This window comes from Helicoverpa armigera, chromosome 9 (assembly GCF_030705265.1).
Source record: "Helicoverpa armigera isolate CAAS_96S chromosome 9, ASM3070526v1, whole genome shotgun sequence".
In the NCBI taxonomy this organism is placed as follows: domain Eukaryota; kingdom Metazoa; phylum Arthropoda; class Insecta; order Lepidoptera; family Noctuidae; genus Helicoverpa; species Helicoverpa armigera.
The window spans coordinates 8,165,186-8,188,925 of record NC_087128.1 but is presented as its reverse complement, the minus strand read 5'-3'; the positions used below and the strand labels follow the sequence as shown (position 1 = coordinate 8,188,925).

Genomic DNA, 23,740 nt, shown 5'->3' with positions numbered 1-23,740 from the left:
ACTCAAACCTAGCTCTAGGAGTTAACGTGGATTGAAACTTCGCGCAGTTATACAAATTAACATGAGCGTTATCATTACAATACGCGCAACTCGAGACCGAAGTCGCTGTAGGAGCGGAACAATTAATCGATTCACTCACAACAAACGATTTCGTTTGCGTACGAGGATCGCGAGATGCGGAACCATGCGGTTTATTATAGTTATTTTTCGCGTTCGCATTCAAATGAGATAAATTCAAGCGAGCTAATATTTTTGCCTGATCCTGAACAAAGCTAATTAACAATTTAGTTGTAGGTATTTCAATATCGCGAATGGAAAGTTCAAACGATTGACCAGTCTGTGAATCTATTTTTCTCATAGCGCAATGCAAGAGAATAAAATCAGCAAGATCCGGAATACCCAGTTGTTTCAGGGCAGAAATACTTGCATTAAATGTTTCAATGAAAGAATCGAGACTATTTGCGTTATAAGAACAACATTTTAAATCAAATATATTATTCAAATAGTGTGTACCTAATGTGCGTTTATCCTGGTATTTACTAACTAAGCTGTTCCATAAGAACTGGTAGGTATCACCCGTAGGTACGATACCGGCTGTAACCTTCAACGCGTTATGTGTAAGTTTACCTACTAAGTACTGCACACGCTGCGAGTCAGTCAGCTGATCGTTGTCGTGAATATTTGACTTAAACGACTCGTAGAAAACAGGCCAATTCTCTGGTTTCCCATCGAAAGAAGGCAGTGCGATCGGGGGCAACTTTATTTTTAGCGGTTCAAAAAACGTTTTCGAATTACTACTATGTGATTGACTACTATTGACTTTATTCCTAATACGCTTGATGTGGATAAACAAATCTTCAAAGGATTCTAAAGAAGCATAGTCGGGACTCGAACCAGGTTTCAAATTCATGTTTATTTGGTTAATTCGATCGACATAAGATTCGAATTTGTCTCGAATGTCGTCAATAGTTTCCGATTCAGTCATAAAACTTTCATTCTTTCTCGAATCGAACGACGAAATATTTTTTGATAAATCATATAATCGATTAACACGTTTGAATAATAATCCTTTCTTCTCATGAAGGATCGTTAGTAAATCTTCCGGTTTTAGTTGTTTGTCAGTCATTTTGTGAAGCTAATCTTCAAAAACAGTATAAAGAAATGCGGTAAACAAGTTACCTACAAGGCGGTTTGCAATAGTAAAACTATCTGTAGGTATTAGAATAAAAATGACTCGTACGCACAAAACCGAAATGATATGTAACTACCTCCTATTGTAGGTATGTATTTGTTACAAAGGCGAAATTATAAATAAACAAAGAATGAACTTTACCAATTAATACGTAACACGTTCTATTCTGTGAGACAAATTGACAGATTTACCAAATACTTACTTACGTAAAATCTATTGTCAAATATGTTCATACTTATTAAAGCGGAGCGATTTGTAGGCAGGTATAATTCACCAAAGTTTACGTAAATTACCTATACCTATTGTGCAATGTTACTTTATGATTTTCACCAATTATTACGTAAAAATCTAACTAATAGCGGTTCAATATCCGGTTTCTAAGGACCAAAACTATGATGAGGCGTGTGAATAGCCTCATCATGGAAAAATAATAGAAAAATTAATGAATGTAATTGGGAGAAATTTAAAAGGTTTGAATGAAGAAAGAAAGAGAAATGCGGGAGCGGTGATTTCAAATCTTGAAAATCGAATGCGGGGAAACAATATGGCGGTGAAACCTAAATCGTATTCCAATTAAATCCCTGCTGATGATATTCCGTTAGACACCAATACCCACTACAACTATTTGCAGCAATAAAGCCCACGTACCTTGTGAATCCAGGGACCTCACTTAGAACCAGCGAGATGTGAAGAGGCCTCGTTCCAGGGCGCGTGGTCGCGGTAAGGGCTGCCGGCCGGCGAGCTAAATCTAGGTTCATCCACCGGTGGACTGGTTAAAACTCGTGAAATCAGCACTGCACTATAAGTCCGCAATGTCTTCTAGCAGCAGGTTCAATTATTACACGAGAATCTTCAGGAAATCACATATAGGGAAATAATGACGCGGAGCGGTGTGTATTCGACACAATGGCGGCGGGAGAAGGACAACATGCGTCCTTGGCGGTGGCCAAACGCAACTGCTAGCTTGATGCGAGCGTCCTCTAGAACACTCGATACGAACCAATGGGCGCTGCGGTAGCTAGTATTGTCGTTCGGATATCATCATCAGAGACTCAATTGGGTTATTATAAATATGAAAATAATTGAAACAAAGTTTTAAGTTGCGGGAAAAATAACTTATGTATTTAATTTATTATTGAATAAATATTCACATTGAAAAAAGACATTGACGCTTCACCAATATTGTTTAGCTGTAATTTATTTTTAAATTCCGCCGTGTCATAATAACCTTAACTTTGACGAATTACCCGAAAAGGTAGTCTAATCATTGTTTTCAGAAATGACGCAAACTTAAGTCATCAAGTCACCGGAGCGTGTAATTTCAACAAACGTTCATTATACATCAGACAGCTGGAAATTCTATGTGGATACATGATAACTGAGACTCTGTACTTAAATTAATTTTGAATTAATGCACTGTGCCACATAATTTGCACCTATGAATACACTGCTTATGATATAACATTCACCCACGATTTTATTACAAAGTAATTAAATACAATTTTAGTACTGACGTACCTAGATTTATAAAATAAATTTTGATTGAAATCGTCTCTGATTGCCCTCACAGCACTCTCTTTAGCGCCTGATGCTCACTTCCTAGTTTGGCTGTTTCATTAAGCTTATTGTTTCCTTATGTGAAATGATTACATTAGTGCAGTGTAGCCGCACTGTAGCTCGGCATTTGCGCGGCGGTTGGCTAATTCCTGGACAGCGGTAAAGGTCACCGATCTAATCGTAGGCACAATCGTGTACGATGACTTGCGGCCGAGTGTGTGCCGACTGTTGCACAACCATCCCGCGCTTCGGATTTACTGCACTTGTCGACTTTAATTGGCCATAATGTGAGGAATGTCGGAATATTACTACTAGTTCTAAGTGGCTAAATCGCCGTCGTTTACAGGGCTTACACGGAACTCAGACAATTCTGCGGTATGCAAACGGTACGAGGTATTGTAAAGCGTTTGTTTCGCGCATATCTAATCTGAGCATGTCTAATGTAATAGCTCTCGGCGGGCGGAGCCTCGTGTGCCTGTGGTTGCAGGTCCGTCGTGATGGACACGTAATGCCCGGCGAAGGGTTAAAGTGTAGTCGTTGCGCAATTATTATTTACAACACCTCAATTAGGCGCACCGTTGTAAGGATGTATTGTTACAAGCTGCGCTCGAACAGTTTCGGGGCGGTCGTACGTTTAGTTCGCCGAACTTTGATGAGCAAACATGTGCAACTAGTTGTTACCTAACTTAGAATCAAGCGGCCCTCCCACGGAGCTCTGGAAATATACATACTGAGTGAACTGAGTTTGAAATTCAATATAACACGTACAAAGGTAGATATAAATCGACTTGTGGAGGGTCCCCTCTCGACAAACTCAATTATGATTGACCCTTGATCTCGGCGGAGGCGAGTCAACCGAACATGTCCTATAAGCTATAATGTTCATGTGTATGGACGCAGACTACAGTATGCGACTTTCTGTTAGGACTTAAAAGCTGGTTTCAAAAATTGAAGCCATGAAAAGCTTGAAAGGTTTGTCTCTCTTTGCTTTTGACTCGGAATATATTTGGTTATATCAAAGCTGAGCGCACTTTTACAAAAGGTAGAATTTTGAATAGTGGTTTTCAAGGAGAAAATAGCTCGCGGCTTTGTTAGTGACGGAGCTTAAAAGTGCAAATTAAATTTCTCTGGGGCATCAAAGGCCGAGCCGGCTTATCTAAATTGCATGACATCAGGTTTTCATGAATAATAGAGTACAGGACACGAGGAAAGCATCGAGATTTCAGCGATTTTCATAATTTATGGTTACGAGTTACGAGATATCGTCGTGTAGGATGCTCGTAATGCGAGGGATGCGATGTATCTATATGTATAGCGATGGCTATAACTCATAAACCTCGAGAGATTTCGACAACAAAGGACTCAGGTAGGTTTTTTTGGCACACTGTCTAGATATATTGGCACAAGACCGACATTTAGTGCTCTCCGAGGCACGGATGCATATGCGGAGAATTGAAACCGGGACCCCGTGCACAGCAATCGCACTTTTCGACGACTAGACCAAAGAGACAGTTTCCGTACTATTACTTAATCCTTTTGCAATATAATTCAAACAGCAATAAATTCGCTGTAAACGCTTATAAACTTTCCATTTCTTACTCCTGCTGAGTTGATGCTGTACAACTTTTGTCCATACTGTCGTAACGGCGACCTTCAAGGCATATTGTTTTCAAATCAGATGGCTAGAATCAATTGAAGCGTGTTGTTTAAAGGCGTTAACTATTGATTAGCGTGTCAACTGTTTGAGGCGTTTGACAGGAATTGTAGTTGGCGAATATTATCTGATATTTTATCACATTACAACATCGAGTATAGGTACTTGACTTTGGCATTGCGGTTTAGAGAGTCAGATAACAATTCCCTTGGCCTTTGGTATAAAAAAAAGTCTTCAAAGGGCGAATTTTTAGAAAGAGTCAGGAATATCTAAAATATTTTTGCCGAAAAAAATTAGGGTAGTTACTTTTTCACAAAACTTTGTTAAATTTTCTTTCTTCAAAAACATTTTTTGCTGATCCGAACTGTAATGAAAATCGGCTAAGTTTTTGTTACCTGAGAACGTAAAAATAACTTTTCAAGGAACATTAGTCCTAATGAAAACTTACTCACGTTAGCACCCTATGGCGTAGGTCATCTACCTGAGTTTCACTTTCATGGGGGTATCAGAGCGTTGCCATGGTGACGCCGCCTCACGGACCGTGCGTTCCGTAATTACGTAAATGCCATGGACGGTTCCCAGTTTCACTTTACAAGAAATTACCACTCTTGTTACACTAGTTAAAGCTCGCAGATTTTCTCGTCGATAAAGATCTTATTATTTATTTTTGAACTTGGTACTGCTTTTCAATACTACCTATTCTGTTAGTACGTATCTATTTACATAGATCCAAACAATTCCTCAAAATAGTTCCAATTTAAAAGTTGTCTTTTATCAGTACCAGTAACAAACAGCTCATCTTTACTAATTAACCGAGTTAGATAAGATTCAGTTTAACCTTAACTAATTCTTAAACGCGAAGAGTAGTTAATTGTTATCGAGTTCTTAGTCATGTTTACGTAACTGCTTTTGAGGTAAGCCTACTTGATTATATTTGGCTTGAGAAATTAGTCTGAGAATGTCTTAATAATTATTCCTACCTCTTTGTAATAAAATAACGATTACTTGACTAAATGTTGGCTGATCTTAGGTCTATTAAAAATGATTTTTCTTCTTCTAAATAAAAACTTACGAAAGGACCTGGAAGTATTTGGAAGCTAAAGTAAATGACCCGAAATATATTGTCTTATTTGCAAAATTTTATTGTATTAAGTATTTGGTACTTAATATTAAGTGTCTAGACATGCACGTCTCATCTATAAATGTGTTGGTATAAGACAAAGCTGGTAGATCCAAGACACATGTACATAACTTAGAACATTAATAGAGGATGCGAGCGTGTTTGGCAATCGCTTCGGGGGTTTAAACATCTTTGTAAAGCTATGGCTATATTTCACAAGCGGTAGCGGATACTTTGAAGAACGTGTCAATAAATAAATATTTTAATGATTCTATACCTATATTAGTTTGAGGAAAAATAGATTACGTATCATTTTAGGTGATTTAAAAACTCTATATTTAGTTCCATTAGAATGTATTTCACAAATACCTGCTTGTGAAAAACTTGTATTCAATTAATTATTTTATGCAAAACGTTTCAATGCAAAATTTAGTAATCCTTCGACAATATGTCAGAATTAATTGCGTTGAGACATCTGATGGCAGCACCTTAGCTCAACTAATAAAAGGATGAACTTTGGTATACAAAACGCATACAAATGAACATAACAATAAATCTTAATTCAACTGAATGTTGTGGTAATAACAATAATTCTCAGTGGCGACAAATTGGACAGGTCAGTGACTCGTTACGTCACTGTTATCATAAAACATTTTATTGTTTGGTAACACTGATACAACACAATCGGAGCCGGAAATTGCGTCGTTCGGAGAAAGGTAATCATACCGTTTGATTTCAAATGCTATCTTATAAAAAGGGTCGTATATTTCAACAATTTTGTGGAGCTGTCATCGGATTTCAATTTAATAGCCCCGAAATGATTATCAACTGGTTTGAGATAAGTTCTTGGAGTTGAGATTAAGAATTTTTATTTCTGAATCGTTATGGAATGCAGTCATAATAATGCAGTTATTTAATGTTTTTGCTGCATCTTAATTTATATTTAAACTCTTTAATGTTTTTGTGTAAATTGAAATTAATTTCGACCGGGCAACCACTAAAAGCCTTGGTACCCGATTCAATATGTGTATATAAATTTGCACTGACGAACAGGAAAATTGAAAATTCTATGGTACTTGTCATCATGCATACAGTTTGAAGCTATTGTATGATTTCTTATGTTCGATGATTTTAGTCAAACATTCCAAATTATATATAGACTACAAAACCCACGAGTACACCAACTTACTAAAGAGGTACGTAGAAAGTAATGCACCTGTTAAGTTCGAGGTCTTAACCCACATCGACAGGTTGCAAACAATAGCAGGATTGTCTCCCACGTCGCGCTGTCGTAATTCGGACATCTGTCACGAATGATGTATGCACACGTTAAGTTTGCATAGTGGCCGGTGATGGCACGTTATCGTCCCACATCTGGGCCAACGATGGCTCTTTGGCAACGTCAGTTGCAGAATGTCATTCATGGAGGATGCGTTTGCGGTAATCGTGTTTTTAAGATGTGTGTTGGTGGTTTGTATGATGATGAAGTACGGGTATGAGGATGGAGGGGGTCATGTCTCTTGGTATATTGTCGAAAGTATGTTTTTACAGTCTTCACAAAAAGGACGATGTTTTCAGTTCGGTTGTTTGCAAGCTTTTTTGTAACACATTTACACCAAAACTGGTGAACCAATTCCGACGGCTGAAATATAGAGAGGTTAATCCTGATAAATAACTTTTTATATGTTTTTCAAGGTAGTTTCCCTAGGGAATCAGTTAAAGGGCCAAAATCGTTATGGATGCAGTAATAAAGAATATTACAAATAATTTCATCCAACAGTTCAATAGCATATCATTATTATTTTTGAATACGTATCCCAGCTACCGTTATCCAATTAGACAGGTAAACATGTACCTAGTATTTACGTAAATAATTTTAGCTGAACTCTTTGCAAACAGGTCCGTTATCTCGAAGGCCGCCTATTATCTGTGTCACGCCGTTGTTCCTTATCTGTGGTAATCTGTGTGCGAAACATGACCTTGTGGCCTTATCTCTCATCTCGGGAAGTTTTTGAAGTTCGCGAAGAGTTATTTTGATTGATCACCGTTAACTGTAGGTGATACGTACATGGTTTTGCTTTCCTGTGTCTTTGACGTAACTAACTTACTTACCTTACACATGTGTAAACTTATCTACCTGGTTAAATAAACATAGATATCAAGATCTTTTAATAGATGCTGACGGAAATTTTGTATACCTCAGCTTTTGATAACTGATCTGTGTTTTGCTGTCGTGGGTTTGATTTCCGCGCCGATAAATCTTTTTCTGTTCTGCAGATAATCTTGGGACTGGGTGGATAATTGAGCATACAATTTTTGGGGTGCGGCAAAAAAACACTGTTTGAAAATGTTACGTGCTCGTTAAATTGTTAGTAGGTAATTGTGAGACTCAACCTTTCAAAGAATTTGTTTGCATTACGAGCCTAAATTTCCTGAGAATGATAATTTAATTTCTGCTTCTAAGTAAGTATTTGAATAAGGTTTTATCTCAAAGCAAGCCTATAAATCTCCGTGATATCATGTAACAATAAATCAACAACCTGCAATGCTACGCGGTGTACTAAGAATTTACTATCATTTTATTAAATAGTAAATCGTTAGCATTTGCTATCAGTCTACTTATATATATAAGTTATGCGCAACAATTCTCTTTTATTCACATTTCGTAATTGGAGTAAAATTTGGCTTCTCTCCTATTTCAATATTTTGCGGAATGTTGGAAGCTACCTACAGCGAAAATATTTAACACTTAGGGGTTAATATCTAAACAGCATACCCTTATTTTAATGACAAGAAGCAACAGGCAAGATTAGGCCAAATAACTTCTGCACCACTCAATAAAAATCAACCTCTAATATTTTACAGTTGGCTGTGACCCTAAGTACCGCAATCCCGTTAGGTGTTCCACCAATAAAGTAATTTAGAACACCATAGCAACTCGTACAAAAACGCCATAGTGTTGAACATCGATGGAGGTATGTCGGTGAAAGATTCCCGTGGTCGCGTCGCCCGGCATACTAAGCAGATGTCCTACTGCGCTTGCGTATTCAGCTTATACGACGAAGGAATGTGGCTCATCAGAACCAGTAGGTAGGACGAAACTGATATACCTATAAGTTTCGTCTTTTAATTAAGTTTTGCATTTAAAAGATATATGTGAACATAATGCTAGTTTTTTTTGAGGAGTTAGTAAGCCAGAGATTTTTAAGTTTCGCAGTTAAAAGATATAAATATAATGCTGGTTTCTTTCGAGGAGTTAGAGAGCCAGAAATTTTGACAGTTATTTCAGTGCTAAGTATAGAGGATTTTGCCATGCCAGCAAATTCATACCCAGGACTGCTATTAAGGAAGTTAATATGATGTAACTATAAACCTGCCTAAGCCGACATTAAAAATCATAAGAACATAATTGAAACAAACGTCATGGGACCTTGTCACATTCTTCTAGTCTGTTTATTCGGGTGGTGTCCGCAAAACAGTTATTAAAATTCTTCTACTAAATGAGATCACAAAGGAAACATTCTAATTCACCCAGAACACGCATATGTTGATTTACATTCGAAATTATTGCTCACTTGCTAATAGGAACCGTTAGTGTTCAAACTATGTCAATTTAAATTACTCTGTTTGACAAGTCTGTGTATTACTAGGTTATTTTTTATACTGCAAAATATTATTATAATATGCATAATATATTTTTATACTTTTTATTAGCTCCGGTTTAACCAATTAGCCTTTTACAAGGCGAGCTAGAGAGACGGAACAAAATATTCATAAGCTGGATGTTTCTTTCGTCTTTATTATCTTGTAATTAAATTATTTAAAGAACATTTGCAAATTAACATTTAATTTTACAAAATTCATAAGGTTACCATTATGTATGACTAATAAACGTAGCACGCGCATTATCTACGGTTGAAGTAAGCTGAACCTAATTAATTTTGTCCATTAGGAAGTTCTCAGAAGCACTTAGCTCATCCCATACGTGTATTTAATGTGATTCATTAGACAAGGATATAGCATATTAAAAATGTTAAGTATTATTGTTTTTTTTCGTCTTTCATATTACTCGCTAAACCTATTAAGTACTGTTTGAATGAAAAAGGTGCATTTTTGAAAGATCTAAGAGGAACCCTTAGTTCTTTGATTTTATTTTCGAGGTTTCGTAAAAAGAAAGAAAATTAGCAACACCCGGTAAACTTCAACACACATACCTTCTTAAGGGACCACAATAGCATCAAAACATCGTAATTAAGGGAACACAATCGTCATTGTGCAGAAAATGCATATACATAACCTATTTCTCGTATTTATCGCATCTCGTACCTACCAGCCTTGTAGTAGTTGTAGCGCAGTAGGTTAGAAGCTGATTAGCGCCCTATTACAGGTCCTTTGCTTACCACTTTGCACATAACTTAATGTACCTAATGTGCTATGTACGAAGCTAACATACTTAGTCCTTTATTGTGTACTCAGCATGACATACATTCTGTTATCGGTTAAAAGAAATTTGGCACATACCAAAATGTTTCCGTAGAATGATTTTCCTTATCTGTTCGTTTAGTGTGCATATTTTTGGCAGATATCGTCATATCATCTTATTTTATACTAGGTATTGTCATGGAATGTAAAATTTTATACACTAGCTGTTTCACGCGGATTCACCCGCGTCCCGGGAAATCTTTATCCCATATTCGGATAAAAGGTAGCCCATGTTCAGTGCAAAAAGCGTAAATGTCTTAAACATGTTATTGTGTTCCTACGTCATAAATGTCCTGTACTAAATAAATTACAGAATACCTTTTATTCTCATACCCTTTGATAGAACGGATATTTTTATGGCTAGTTAACACGTCACAACGTGTCATTGGTCACGCAACTGAGCAAATAAAACAGCTCTAATTGCCTGTCTACATACATAAACACCTTTTATGATATTCACACAAATAAAAATTGGCGTAAGTATTTATTTTTTATTGTAAGTACGTTTTAATCTCGTAATTATATCCTATATTACGAACAACTGATATCATGATCAAATGTACATACCTCATTTTACTTGGATTGAAAACCTTTTTTTAAATTACAAGGCACGTAACTGCCAAGTTTCGTTTTAAAGCTCGCTCTTTACTCTGAATGTTGTAAAACTTTTATGGCTTGAACAGCCACTGCACTCACAGCGTATGTGCTGAATAAAATATATTCAATAAAGTCCCGTGTATTTTGTGGTAAAGAGCTACTATTATGTTCATGTATGTTATTTGTGTAGTTGTATTCCCAGTTGTAAAATTCGGTCCAACATTTTTGTAATTAGGAACCACTACTTTTTTCAGTACATACTCATTCTATCATTAGCTCTTTCATGTTTATTTGACCGAAAACAGTCGTTCAAAAGTAAACCCTACATGACTAAATTAAAACTCGGAATGCTGTACCTACTCATAATGAAACTATGTAAGTAGGTACTGAAGGACAATTTAATACAAGCCTACTTATAAACTACTTCATAACTAAAGAATCACTCATTTGAAAGGTGTTAATTGCTCATTGAAGTTAAGCTACACTTATTATTGAATAAGTATCGATTCTTAGTAATAGGAAATGCAAGAGTTATTGTATAAAGTATGGAACTTTCTCATATAAAAAGTTGTCAATTTGCACATAATGCGCATTGATCGCAATAAGTACGGAGCTAATCACACATTGTATGAGACTGTTAATGATACACATAACATAATAACATCATGCTTGATTTAATGGAGCTATACTGTTAAGAAAGATAAAGTAGGTAATTAGGTAATTTGCTCCACCGGAGAGGCTTCAATTAATTCCTTTTGTAGCAAAAAAAGGGGGTGTTCACCTACATCCGAAAATTGTATTTAAAAATATTGGAAAATTGTGGACACCTAGCAAATATTTGTAATTTTAAGATTTCTGGAATTCACGGTTTATTAGTATTGATAATGAAATCTTCTGGCTAGATTAATAGTCTTACATTTATTATTACAAGGAGATTACTTCTTGTTTTAAGGAGCGACGGGATTGCAATACAAATTATTCTCAAAAGCGAATGTTCCTTAAACAAAGTAATGCGTAAATAATCAGCTGTAAGCCATGTTTATTCACAAATGGTATATACCTACAGGCATTCCTCTTCTACCCTATTTCTTATGATAATATATTCTATTGCTGTTGTTTTTATTTCCATAATCTTCTTACGAACACATGTTGTGTTACGTGTATGTTGTATTACGTAGTTTATGATACGTCGTAGAAGAATATTGAGTGATATAATAATTGTGGTAGCAAAGCGATCAACATCAATAAAGAAAATATTTTCATGGAAATATCTTCCTGTGAGTAAAATTGATGACATAAATATGATGGAAGAGAGAGCACCAACATGGGACAGATCAGCCAAATTTTCTCGCGATCCATCATTTGATTAGGCTTTGTGCTGCGTACACTGGCGAGCGAAAAAGCCATATACAAAATCTGTTTGTAAAGATCTGCCGCATTGGAAATTGGAATTCTTAATTAATTGGTTTAATTATATATGAGCCTGGTTCTATACTCAAATTTAGCAGAAAATAGTAGTTAATTTTGTACAAAGCGTACAAGCTCGATTTTATTAACTTAGCATGGCACACGGACCCGTAAGCCGGTCGTACACGTGCTTTCACCCCTTTGATCTGCACACGTGTCTCTGAATAGTTAATTAGACGACTGGCTGGCTTTTCATCCAGCCGGGATTACGCGGCCTAATCAAAAGCCCCTAATGAGAACTGTTAGTTTCAGCATTGTTACTGCCTGTGCTCAATGTTCAGGGAGTTTTTAAGGCATTTGTGTCAATTGAAATGTGAATACTGGCGTATCGGATAAAGCTAAAGATTTTTGCTATTGTTTTATTTATTTTGATACATTTTTTGAAATTTATAAGGTTGATTGGGATATTGTTCTGCTTAATATTTTATTATGTTCTTATGTGTAAGCGATCATTTTTAGTCCCACATTATAATATATGTATAATAAATTGAGAAGGTAACTGAAGCACATGATAAGCTGAATTTAAATAGCAAGCTAACTCAACTTTCCACGTAGCAAAAGCCACAGCTACGTGACTTTAGAGTATGCAGAACATATTTCAAAGAAAATTGGTGTAATGCACTTCCATAAATAAGCTAGTGCTTCCTTTATCTGCCTGGAAAGTAGGTTGCCGTCGAGCGGCGGGAGAACAGAAATACTACGAATATTATTCGTCTAGGCACGTGGCTTCCTGAATCGAGAATACTCAAATATGAAAATGTCACGTGAGCCTTGCGGTTTGGATATTCTCTCTATCGACCTACAGTCTACTGTTTAACATCGCAGCACATTTAGTCAGCCATACTAATTGATTTGTTCAGCCAAGCAGCTTAATCTAACATCATGTACTGCAGTGTATCTAGACAAGCAAATGAACAGGTTCGCTTTGCAAGATTGACCACAAAACCGATAGTGAAAACAGGCGTAGTTTCTTTTACCGTTAGCAAGCGGTCAGTGGGCCACTTTTTACCATTTATTGGGCGCCTCGCTAAACTGTCTGTTATACTTCACTTGGGCTACAATTTACAAGAATTAATGTAATGTGGGCCGAGAAAACGTGTTTGTTTGAAGACTTGTTTCAAGGCAAAAAGTAGTGCTACAATTATTTTTTTGTTATTAATTAGTGAGTGCATAATTTCCTCATTCTTTCAGAGCCTATTAGGCTAAGTTTTTTGTGTGCATACATTATTTATAGAGGTTACACTGCATTTGCACTATGAAATCACCGTTAAAAATTTAATACTTTACATTACAAGCAGAAAAATCGCGTGTCGACATTAAAAAAAGACTTTCTTTTCTAGTGCATATATTAAAAATGTTTAAAGTCAAGGTGAGGCTTTGCGGCATTATGTTGATTTTCACATGCCGTTAAAAAGTAAAAAGAAGCATCTCAGTGATTACGTTTACAGCACCTTGACCTCGGTGGACTTAAAAAGCCTAGTACGATTATTCTCGGCGCGTTTCTCACGCTCATCAAATGGTAGTGCGTTTAATTTCCGCTCTTCCCACAGCGCGGTAATCCGTCAATACTCACTGATGTGTTACTTTACGGAACTCGTGAGCCTCTGAGAAAAACGGAATGGAAAAACTTTGAGCCAGTCCTAAGCTTTAACTTTATATTTTCTGTAAGTTCTGTACAAAAGAATTGTGTAATATTTTTGACCAAATACAATTTTGAAACAATCGATGATACAAAATACGTTTCCAATCATGTTACAGTATAAACTAATTGTATTGTGTTTCATTCTTCGTTGCAATATGGTATAACTTTCAGCTGAAAAAAATGATCGCTTTGTATTTTTTAATTCACTTTTATATGCCTAATTAATACTAGGTATTTCATTAAAAATTGGTTACAGTAGGTAATACTGACTCACTTTCTCAGAATTGTCGTATATCATACACCACTTCCCAGAAAGCTGAACTCAGATTTGTTATGCCTGTAATCAATTAAACAGTCCAGTCCATTAATTAATTGCTATAACAATTTAAATTGGAAATATGACGCTTACGATGATTCAACATAGACTAGCAATCAAAAGTAAATGTTTATAAGATATTGTATAAACTCCTACTATGCCGGTGTCGTGAATGACGTACATAAACATGTATTATTATGTACTAAGAAACGTTTAGTCAATTATTTACATTCCTAACCTTTACATATAGGTACTCTTGACGAGGTCAATGCCACCATCTTGAAATTAAATTGATGAATTTATTGGAAATAAATTGTTACTCGCTTCACGATTTTGATATTACAATCTTTGATTATATTAATCAAAGTATTGGGTACATAGCAAATTTCATTTCCTTAATAAAATAGGCAAGATTGTTTTCCTCGAACGAAGGAATGGAAAATTCAACATGGCTACGCAATTCTTTGTAATGATATTGAAACAACGAATATTCATGTAACAAAACCAGATTAGAATACCTTAATGAAATAAAAACAGTTTTCTATCCTTAACGCGAATCTAATATGAAAAAATGCTTATACATATTTAAGTTCTTGAAAATTGGCATTTAAGTTAGAACCTTCACTAACGTCAAGGTTTCGCATATGGTTCTAGGTAGCTAACACACGTTTTTTATGATAAATATCGATCTATAAGAGGAAAACATTATTCGTATTTCCAGGTGAGATAATTATAATGAATAAAAAGTGGCAGGTGCACGCAATACCGTATGCTGCACTTGTAATTTCAATGTCATTTGCAAGCTCGTATGTCTAATGCTTATACCGCACTTTTATTATTAAACAAAATATTATGCAGAAGGTTAGAGAATTGTAAAAACATCTCTCCTTCTCTTAACAGCCTTTAGTAGTTGTATTTGAAAGATTCAGTGATAGATAACCCATATACCGAGGAAGGCTATAGGCTAATTTTAAAACGGGTACACGGGGTTGTTCCCACGGGACGCGAGTGACACCGCTTGCGGAAGCTATTCATGGGATTTACCTACAAATATCGGTAGCCTACCTACATATTATTGTTATAGAACCCGCTCGTCAAAATTACGTAGTTTTTCTATTAATCTTATTAGAAATTTTGAATTAGGTTTTGCAGTCAGTTTACCGATGGCAAAAATTACATGGAAAAACAATAAATCCGTAACAGTTATTATCAGTGAGTTATAGGAAAGTACAAATATTTGTTCGGAAGGTAGTAGGTTCTTAGTCTTGTCGCATTAGAAGTTTGTTACACTGAGCTAAGGAACGAGATAGTTTAAAAGCTAGAGTTGATCTACACGACAAGTCCGCTAGAAGTTAGACATGTTTGCAGTTTCGGCTAACTGTGAAGATGCCTTTAAGCCTGTGTAACATGGAGTATTTAATTAAAGGTAAGAAGCTTACGAATATATATATGCTAACCTTTGTTGGCTTTTAAGAAACGAAACATATTAAATTACAATAAATCGTAGGCATTTCAAATGGCCTTAAATTCTTAGTTTGCATTTTCTTTCGAAATTCACGAATTAACGCAATTAAAAAAATGCAAATCAATGTTGACAGATCTCAATTGCTTATTTATAATTCGCATATTTTCGCAAATCCAAACGTTCATATTTATTTCAATGATTTTTGTCTCAGTCAGAGTTTGAAGATAAGTAAATAAAGCAGTGTGTCTGATATCCATTCGTTCAATCAAAGATAATCCAGATTTAGACTGAAGATTTATTGTAACAGTACACTGTAAGTTGTGTTTTTCACAATGAAGCACGAATTTATCATTCGGCCCGCACCACTTCGGTACGTAATTTTTTACGACATTTACCTTATTTTTTGAGTGGAAACGTTTTGATATTCTGTGTCTGACGTTTGAGTTGATTGCTGGGACTGTTCTAGTAACTTGGGATTTTCAAACTTGCAGGTAAGTTCTTAGAAGTTTGTTAAGGAACTTTGTCTTACTAAGCTGCACGGACACAGTTGCTTCCAAGCCGATTAAAAACCTGAATTTCTGAAAATAGTGTTGTCTTTTTAAAGATTTTTTATCCCATTTGGGACGACCATTATTTTATCAATTGTACTATGTCATTGCGTGTTTATTCCTGAATTGTTTGAAGTAATATTACTATCATTAGTTGGTAAGGTGCAAGACCACTAGAGCGTGGGATATCGATGCTGAAGTGAGCTCAATTTACCAGTCGGCCGCACAAATCGCACCACAATTAATATTGCTTATCGACAACTCGCACATGCTTCGATTGAAACAGTTGCCGCTTACACAACTACTACATAATGTGATTCAGTTTTGTAATTAAGATATCCGTAATGAAGTGCACGCATCTTCAGATGACGCAAACAGATGTTTGAGTGAATGGGATGACCGTTGGCCTCTGTAAACTGAACAATGTCATAAGTTTTGAGAGACCGTTACTGACTGTGTTGGTAAAAAGATGTGTGTGAAATGTCATGTCATCATCATTAACTATCAGACAATTAAATATTCAGATTCAATTTACAAAACGATTTTAGGTAATTACCATAGGCAATTGTATTTATTAGAAAATACACCAGATGTGTTGTGTATGTGAGAAGTGGGTCAGTGTATTGCATACAACAGCGATGAAATGGCTTTACACATGCAACGTCGACCACGGCAGACAGGCGCGACAGATGATCATCACCATGGAATAGGAAATAATGGAATGGTAGCTTTGCTCATGTTTCTCAACCTAGTCATAGAAAATACCTGAGTAGATAAGAATTGTACTTATTAGTTTTATCGCAGAAATCATCATTTAAACAGTATAGTTATCGGCACGGATATTGAGCCATGACCTTCACCTGCGCAGAAGCGATTTATTGGTTTATTGCCTTATGTGTACAGTGCGCAAAGCAATCCCGACTCTTCCGCCGAGAGCTAAAATCCGTGCCGGTAACTATAAATATGTTTTAAAATTTCGTAACTGACTGGATTTAAAATGGATACAAAATGCTTCGAAAATTCGCTAATATTAGCTGAAAATCAGTCCTTTGTGCTTGCCGAAGTGCAAAAGCTGTAGCTCCCCAGCTAACGCTCACTCCATTTGCTCAATAATCCGTGGTGACGGTACAGTGAGGCTGCACGACACATCGTAAATATGCGCCGTCCTCAACATCCATGTTTGCACGTTTCTATTCCCTTATTCATGGGAAGGGAATAAGGAAGAAAAGCAAAGCTCTGACAGATATTTGTATAGCGAGGTTTTGAGCTGTTCCACTCGTGTGCAACGTAGTTTGTTATTTGTAATACTACCTACATTTATTGCTGTACATGCAGTATATTTTACGGTATGCTAAGTGCTCTTTAAAATTACTGCAGCAATTTTTAAATTAACGGTTATTTATTTCACGACTTTTGACTCAATTGCATGCGCAAAATGAGTGAAGGTGGCCTTGAAATTTTCAGCTACCAACTCGGCCAATCTCATTCAATCACTGAAATTAAAAGTGTAGCTAATGCACAATGCACCTAACTCATAATTTACACCTGAACATGCAAGTCATTGTAATTCTAGTAGCTCGTATCTGCTATTTTTTGTAATGGCTTCGATCGTAACATAAATCTCGCGCGGGGAGATTGCTTATGCGACTATGTAAGCGGTACAAATTACATACGACGGAACGGTAGCATTTCGTAACAATAATTGTACCGTAGTTTTTCTAGAGCACTTCCTCATTAAATGGAACGAACCGCAGAACGAACGAATGAACGAATGCTTTTGTGTTGAACGTTCCGTAGCTGGCGGGAAACAAAAGCTGCCGGAGGGACGGACACTCCGCCAACAAAGGTTATTAAATAAGTTGAGTACGCTCCAGTATTGTTTCCACAAATAATTACGGATCTTCATGCTCGTGTTACCGAATTGTAGTATACACTTTGCTTCATTTTCCCAGACAAGAAAGTTGTATAATTGCAATATTTACTTTAAGTCGTCTTTGTTAACGAGAGAGATTATTAAACATAACTTGACACTTCCTTATTTTGAGAACGACCTTTGTTTTTCATTGATTGGTTGGGCATTAGCAAACCAGATAATACAGATACACATAGCACATTCGTTCGCTTCGTTTAAAGCCATGGTTTTCCACACATAGGTTATATAACAAGCCTGAGCTTTCTAATGCTACTTCAATGGAAATCTAGTCATGTCTGTTTCCAGTGGCAGTTTTCAAGTGCCGCTATGGCGAGATAGCGCATTCCCATTTTGCTTTTTTCTCAACATAAATATTCATACATGTAAAACTGGCTTTTCATAAATTGATATCGATGGAATTAAAGGTATTGGAGCTAAAGCAATTATTATTGTTGTTAATGTGCGTTTCTGGTAATAGTGACTTTCATATCAACGGATAGGCATCTCTTAACGCGAAAAACATGTACGAAGCACATCGTAAATAATCGTAATGTGTTTAGTTCTGAGATGGCATTAGTGTTAGTGGGTTAGATATATTGAGTTGTTGGAGCTAGCCTTTGACCAACGTTTGTGGGAAATCTTCTTTTCACTGAAGACTTTCATAACGACTTTATCATGAAGAATGAAGGAGCGCCATTCATTTATACATGCTAGCTATTTTCTCTACACGTTGAGGTCAACGCAACTTTGCCGAAAACATTTGGACCACAAGCCTGTGATATTTGTTTCACTTAGATTGCTTGTAATTTTCGTGCATTAATCAGAGTTATACTACTTCCATGAATGAAGGTATTCATCAAGTTATCAGATAAGCTGTCCAAGTACACAACGCATGCAGTAACAATTTACACAGTTTGTTCCAGTTTAAATACCGCGACATTAATGCGAGTGTCAAGATACGTATCTACTTCAATGCCAAGAGAAAACAAGTTACAATTAAACACGGCAGTGAGATTAGACCGGTATTACACGGACGTTATAGATAAAAAATACGCAATTACAAATACTTGTGAGAAACTTACAAACAGTAGATAACATAATTTGTATTTACAAACTAAGACTTTGTACTTTTTTTGTGTGTTTAATTAAACATGAAACGTTACGCAGAAACGTATTTATTATTTACGCTGCTAATAATGTCATCGAATTGAAATTGAGCTGCTTTGTAAATTTCACATAACAAAACCCGATAACCTGATAAAACGTAATCTGAAAATTCATCATAGCAACTACTTAATGTATGTTTTGACATCTTACTTATTTTTTTAAGTCAGCATCAGTTTCGTTTAAAATACATAGGAAACTTTTAGCTGGTTTACATAAGGTGGTCTTTTTAGTTAAAAAAGCCATTTACAATAGGACGGAAAAAAGAACCCCGGATCTTCCCTATGATTATATCACTATAAATAATGTAATAAACATCGATTTGAAGTTTACGATTACTAATTGTAAATTTAAGTCGTAACAAAATTACGTAAAAAGTACCTAATCACTAAACTAATCTCGCGGTTTCAAAGAGTTTGCCTTAACAAAGAAAGACTAGTTATTAAAGAAATACGTAAATGGCTTGTTTCCAAACGAGAACAATTGTGTAGTACTTAAAATATGTTGTAATAATACGTGCAAACCGTTATGGAATACGTACATTATGTTACATTCACAAAACATGTTATTGATTACAGTTTTAAATATGTAAAATATGTAGTGAAAATGATGACTAAGTAAGTAATTTTGAGTGCAGAAAAGTAAGGTACTTTTTATGTAATGGAGAAGGTTTACGTGCTACTGTTAAAATGCACGATGTAGCTTTTGCTAATTGCATTACTGGATAAATCTAGTTTTTCCTTATCAAAATAAGTTACGTACTACGTAAAACATACTGCTTTTCAATGATCGCTATTTTGGTCTAAACAAAACTTGGTTCAACTCACACGTTAAATCTCTCTCAGAGTAGCTGCTAAGTAGGTCACTGGACACATAGTCAAAAGAGCTCATCTCCATTCAAAACTTATGGCTTTACAACAGCCGTTTTTAAAGCAACAGTTTATTTTGTAATTCAAAAGGGACAGAACCATTCACTGTTTTTATTTGACAGATCGTAATACTTTTCATTGTCAATGTAATACGTTTATGTAATCCAGATTGCGGTCAGTTGATAAAATTGGCTATTGATATCTGTTAAAATATCTGCTTGCTTACCTATTACGTGGTCGTTTAGGAGGTAATCGGACTTTTAGAAATAAAGTCGTGTAAATATTAAGGCTTGACCTTGTGTTTAAGATGTGCCGTTACAAACCAATCTGTTGATGTATACCTATGTACTCGTAAATGTACAGCGTTATTTAAGTAAGACTTATGCCGTTTCCAACAGCGACGTAGGTACTAATTGCTCATTACACTATAGTTTAACAGCTTTAGTACCAGCAGAGCACTTTAATTCTGACAAAAGCTCCATTTAAAACGAAGTCTAACTACCTATGTTCAACTAGCTAAGCGAACAATTTGTGCAATTTCTCCATCTGCCTTAAAATATGACTTATTACTTAAAGGTGCAATCAAAAATAGCTCCTATGTTAATATCTACAGAGTTCAAAGAAAGACAGAAGAGCTTAATTCGCCTGGCAAATTAATTACTGGATAAGGACACTAGAGACTGCGAGACGAACTTCCAAGAACTTTCCGAATGAATGTGGTTAATTTAACGGTTCTTCTTAACAGTTACGTAATCTTTGCAAACATTTGTCTGAAGAAGGATTATGAAAACAAAGTTGTGAAATGTAAGAGGAGTCGATCTTTGTGCGAGCAAACTGTAACGAGGGGGGCTTCTCCCCTTTTGTATTAGAGACGACTGTTCATCTTTGATGTCAATCTTAATACCAGTTATGGTAAAGCGATCGTGTTCGTGCTCTTCGCTCCTCATGTAGGCCAGGAGTACCATGGGCGGCAGGGTCAATGCCCTCCCCCTCCCGCACGCTTCAACTCTAGACCCTGCACTACTACATTTCTCCACTCCGGCGCATTGCACGAGGTACCCAAGTACTTCTGCAAGACACTTTTTTTATTAGAAATCTTTTCTTTATCACTAGAGTTATCTGATCTTGTCTCAAATTGTTTAATTGTTGTATTAATGTGTGAACTCCCCTTGAATGGTCAGAGAAAGTAACGTTTCACATTACAAGTACTACATGTGTCCATTATATCTCAAAGAAAAATATTGTGTTGTTTAAATACTCGACGTTCTATAACTCGTCTTACTGTTGAAATTGGTCATTCAGAAATACCATTGTCGGGTTAATTGTAGAGTACTCAAAATTCAGTGGGTTTTCGTTCGAGAAAACTGTAATTACGGTAACTTGTGGGTAACTGTGCGGTTTTATGAGATGCTCGGTTCTGGCCGACTGGAGTCGAAGTTATAAGTTACGCGGTCACAGATCGTGAGCGAGGTTAATCGAGTTATCTCAAAGATTGCTCGGCACGGGCTGTGCAGACGCTACGTGACCAAACGATTGGTCATTTCCTCTTTAATTGGAGTTATTGGTTGCAATTTTAATAAGGGCACCAACTACTTGAAGCTACATTGCGAAACTTTTTTCCCGTTAGATATGACAAGACCGAAATGGCTACTATTTTTCATCGTTTGTGATATGATAAAGCTAAATTGACACCCCAAACGACGAAGCTCATTTACCGCTGCGAACGAGGCCCAAACGACACTCGCAGTAGCACGAGGCCTCACCATTCGAGTCACGTCTCGTATGTGTTCCTACAACAAAATAAAGACGTAGCTGTATAAAGCTTGGCATGTAAAAAGCCCGCGGCGGCAAGGTAGCATGACTACCTGCATTTCCTCCACTTTCTCGAATGACCTATCACGAGTTTAAGTCACTGCGTTTACGTCCGTAGCAAATCACCGGCCGATAATTTTGCATAGACATTCTGCTTGCTCACAATACGTTAAACGAGATAAAAATGCGTCTTGCTGCTTTATTCAATAAAAGCCTATTATTTTCTTAAAACTAGTTTCTTTTATTGAGTTAGATAAATATTTGTTGTGGGCGAAACTCTCTAACTTCGGTTTAAAAAAATCATGATTGTAGGCACCTACGTATAATTTCCGAATCATTCATTGATAATTTTTGAATGACGAAGCCAGAACCTCATTATGCATAAGAAAAGTTTATGTGACTCTTAAATCAAATTACATAAGCACGTTTGATTCTATAGTAACGTTTCTATTCTGAATGCAATCATTCGAAGAGAAAGCTCTCTGTTTCGAAGCACATGGACTTGCATACATAGATATCTATACGTAACCATTACGAGCAGATGTGACCATTGTGACTAATATATTGCAAATGTGTATTTGTACTACATTTGTACGTATGTTTGTTTATTAAGTACGTCTGGTGGAGCAAAATCTCGCGTCCTGCCAAGTCAAGTATTCACGTTTGTCGTGTCCTAGACACAGTATTACATAGGTTGGGCAGTAAGCCAATGTGTGCTCGGACAAAGCCTCAAGTACCGTATGCCAAGATTAAGTACGAAGTCGCAGTGCAAGTACCTTCAGGTAGGACAGTCGCTTCTACATTTTACGCGACTTTCACCGGCGAGTAACACTGGCACACATCATCTTTGTTTATGGACTATTGAGGCTTTATGACCGCTATTGAATATTGTATTGACTACAGTAGACCACAGATCAATTGAACAGATCTTTACTATCATCATTATTGGCTTAATCTCAGCCTAAGATAGGTAAAGGCTTCGCCTAATGTCCTAAATTCTTAAACTTTTTTATTCCTTCCAACTGAACAGAGATTGAAGAAGAAATCTCGATTTCACGCAAATAGAATTAAGCTCCTTCAAATCTTACTTCTGGAAAAGAATCTTCAGAAGGCTGATTGTAAACGGATTTACTCACTTCAGGGTTTTCTCAAATGTTTTTAATCAATTCAATTATTTTATGAGGTGCTATATCTAGCGTAGTGAGGTGACCCTTTTGGTCGTGTTTGTAGGGCTAATCCTTTATCGCCATCTGCTACAGTATTTTATGGTTCGAGTAGGTATAGCTATAGATTTTTGGTTACATAAAACCTTTTGACCTTTCCATGGTACTTTTGTTCGTAATTTTATTTTTAAGTAAGTTATTTGTATAACAGGTATTTTAAGGACAATACGGTCACCTTTTTGGTATGTTCATAATTACATAGTTCTATCATTATGTGACTGCGTTTACCCTTTGAACTTTTGTGTTTTATTAACTCTGCTATGTGTTGGAACAGTCCTTGAATACCGCATTGAAAAAATAAAAATACGATGTCCGTCTACTATAAAAAGGACAATAATGCATAGTTTTTCAGACTAAAGGTAATACATGAACGCCAATCGAGAATCTATTTTCTAAGCCCTTTGTTATTTAGAACGCAGTGTTTTATCTTTAATTTAAAGGTCTGAGAAAAATAGGTCACTAAAGGCTTTCCTACGCAGGCTTAGTGACCTGTACCTAACTAAAAGGTATATTTATACCCATGTGAACACCTGCGTCACACCGACCGCGACCTTTCTCTTAATATATCAGCATATAACCAAGTTATTCCTACGTCTGTCCGTGCCACTTGAAACACAATATTCTTCAGTGGAAAGAAAAATAGCGAGCGTGCATACAATTTCAAATAACTCTATGTCGCTTGGTTTACACGAGGATATGAAAAATCGTAACATTTTCCCA

General features: G+C 36.2%; 1 protein-coding gene across 5 annotated transcripts in view; it reads left to right on the top strand.

Moving 5' to 3' along the window:
- Nemy (no extended memory) overlaps nt 1-23,740 on the top strand; it is a 66,891-nt gene that overhangs the window by 34,089 nt on the left and 9,062 nt on the right. The window contains exon 1 of one of the 5 annotated variants that reach the window (XM_021325528.3): nt 15,717-15,862. The exons of the other annotated variants lie outside the window; for them this stretch is intronic. Within the exon in view, the coding sequence (XP_021181203.1) occupies nt 15,825-15,862 (38 nt within the window). The 5' untranslated portion in view covers nt 15,717-15,824. Of the gene's footprint in view, nt 1-15,716; nt 15,863-23,740 lie in introns of those variants that run through there. 5 annotated transcript variants of the gene reach the window in all.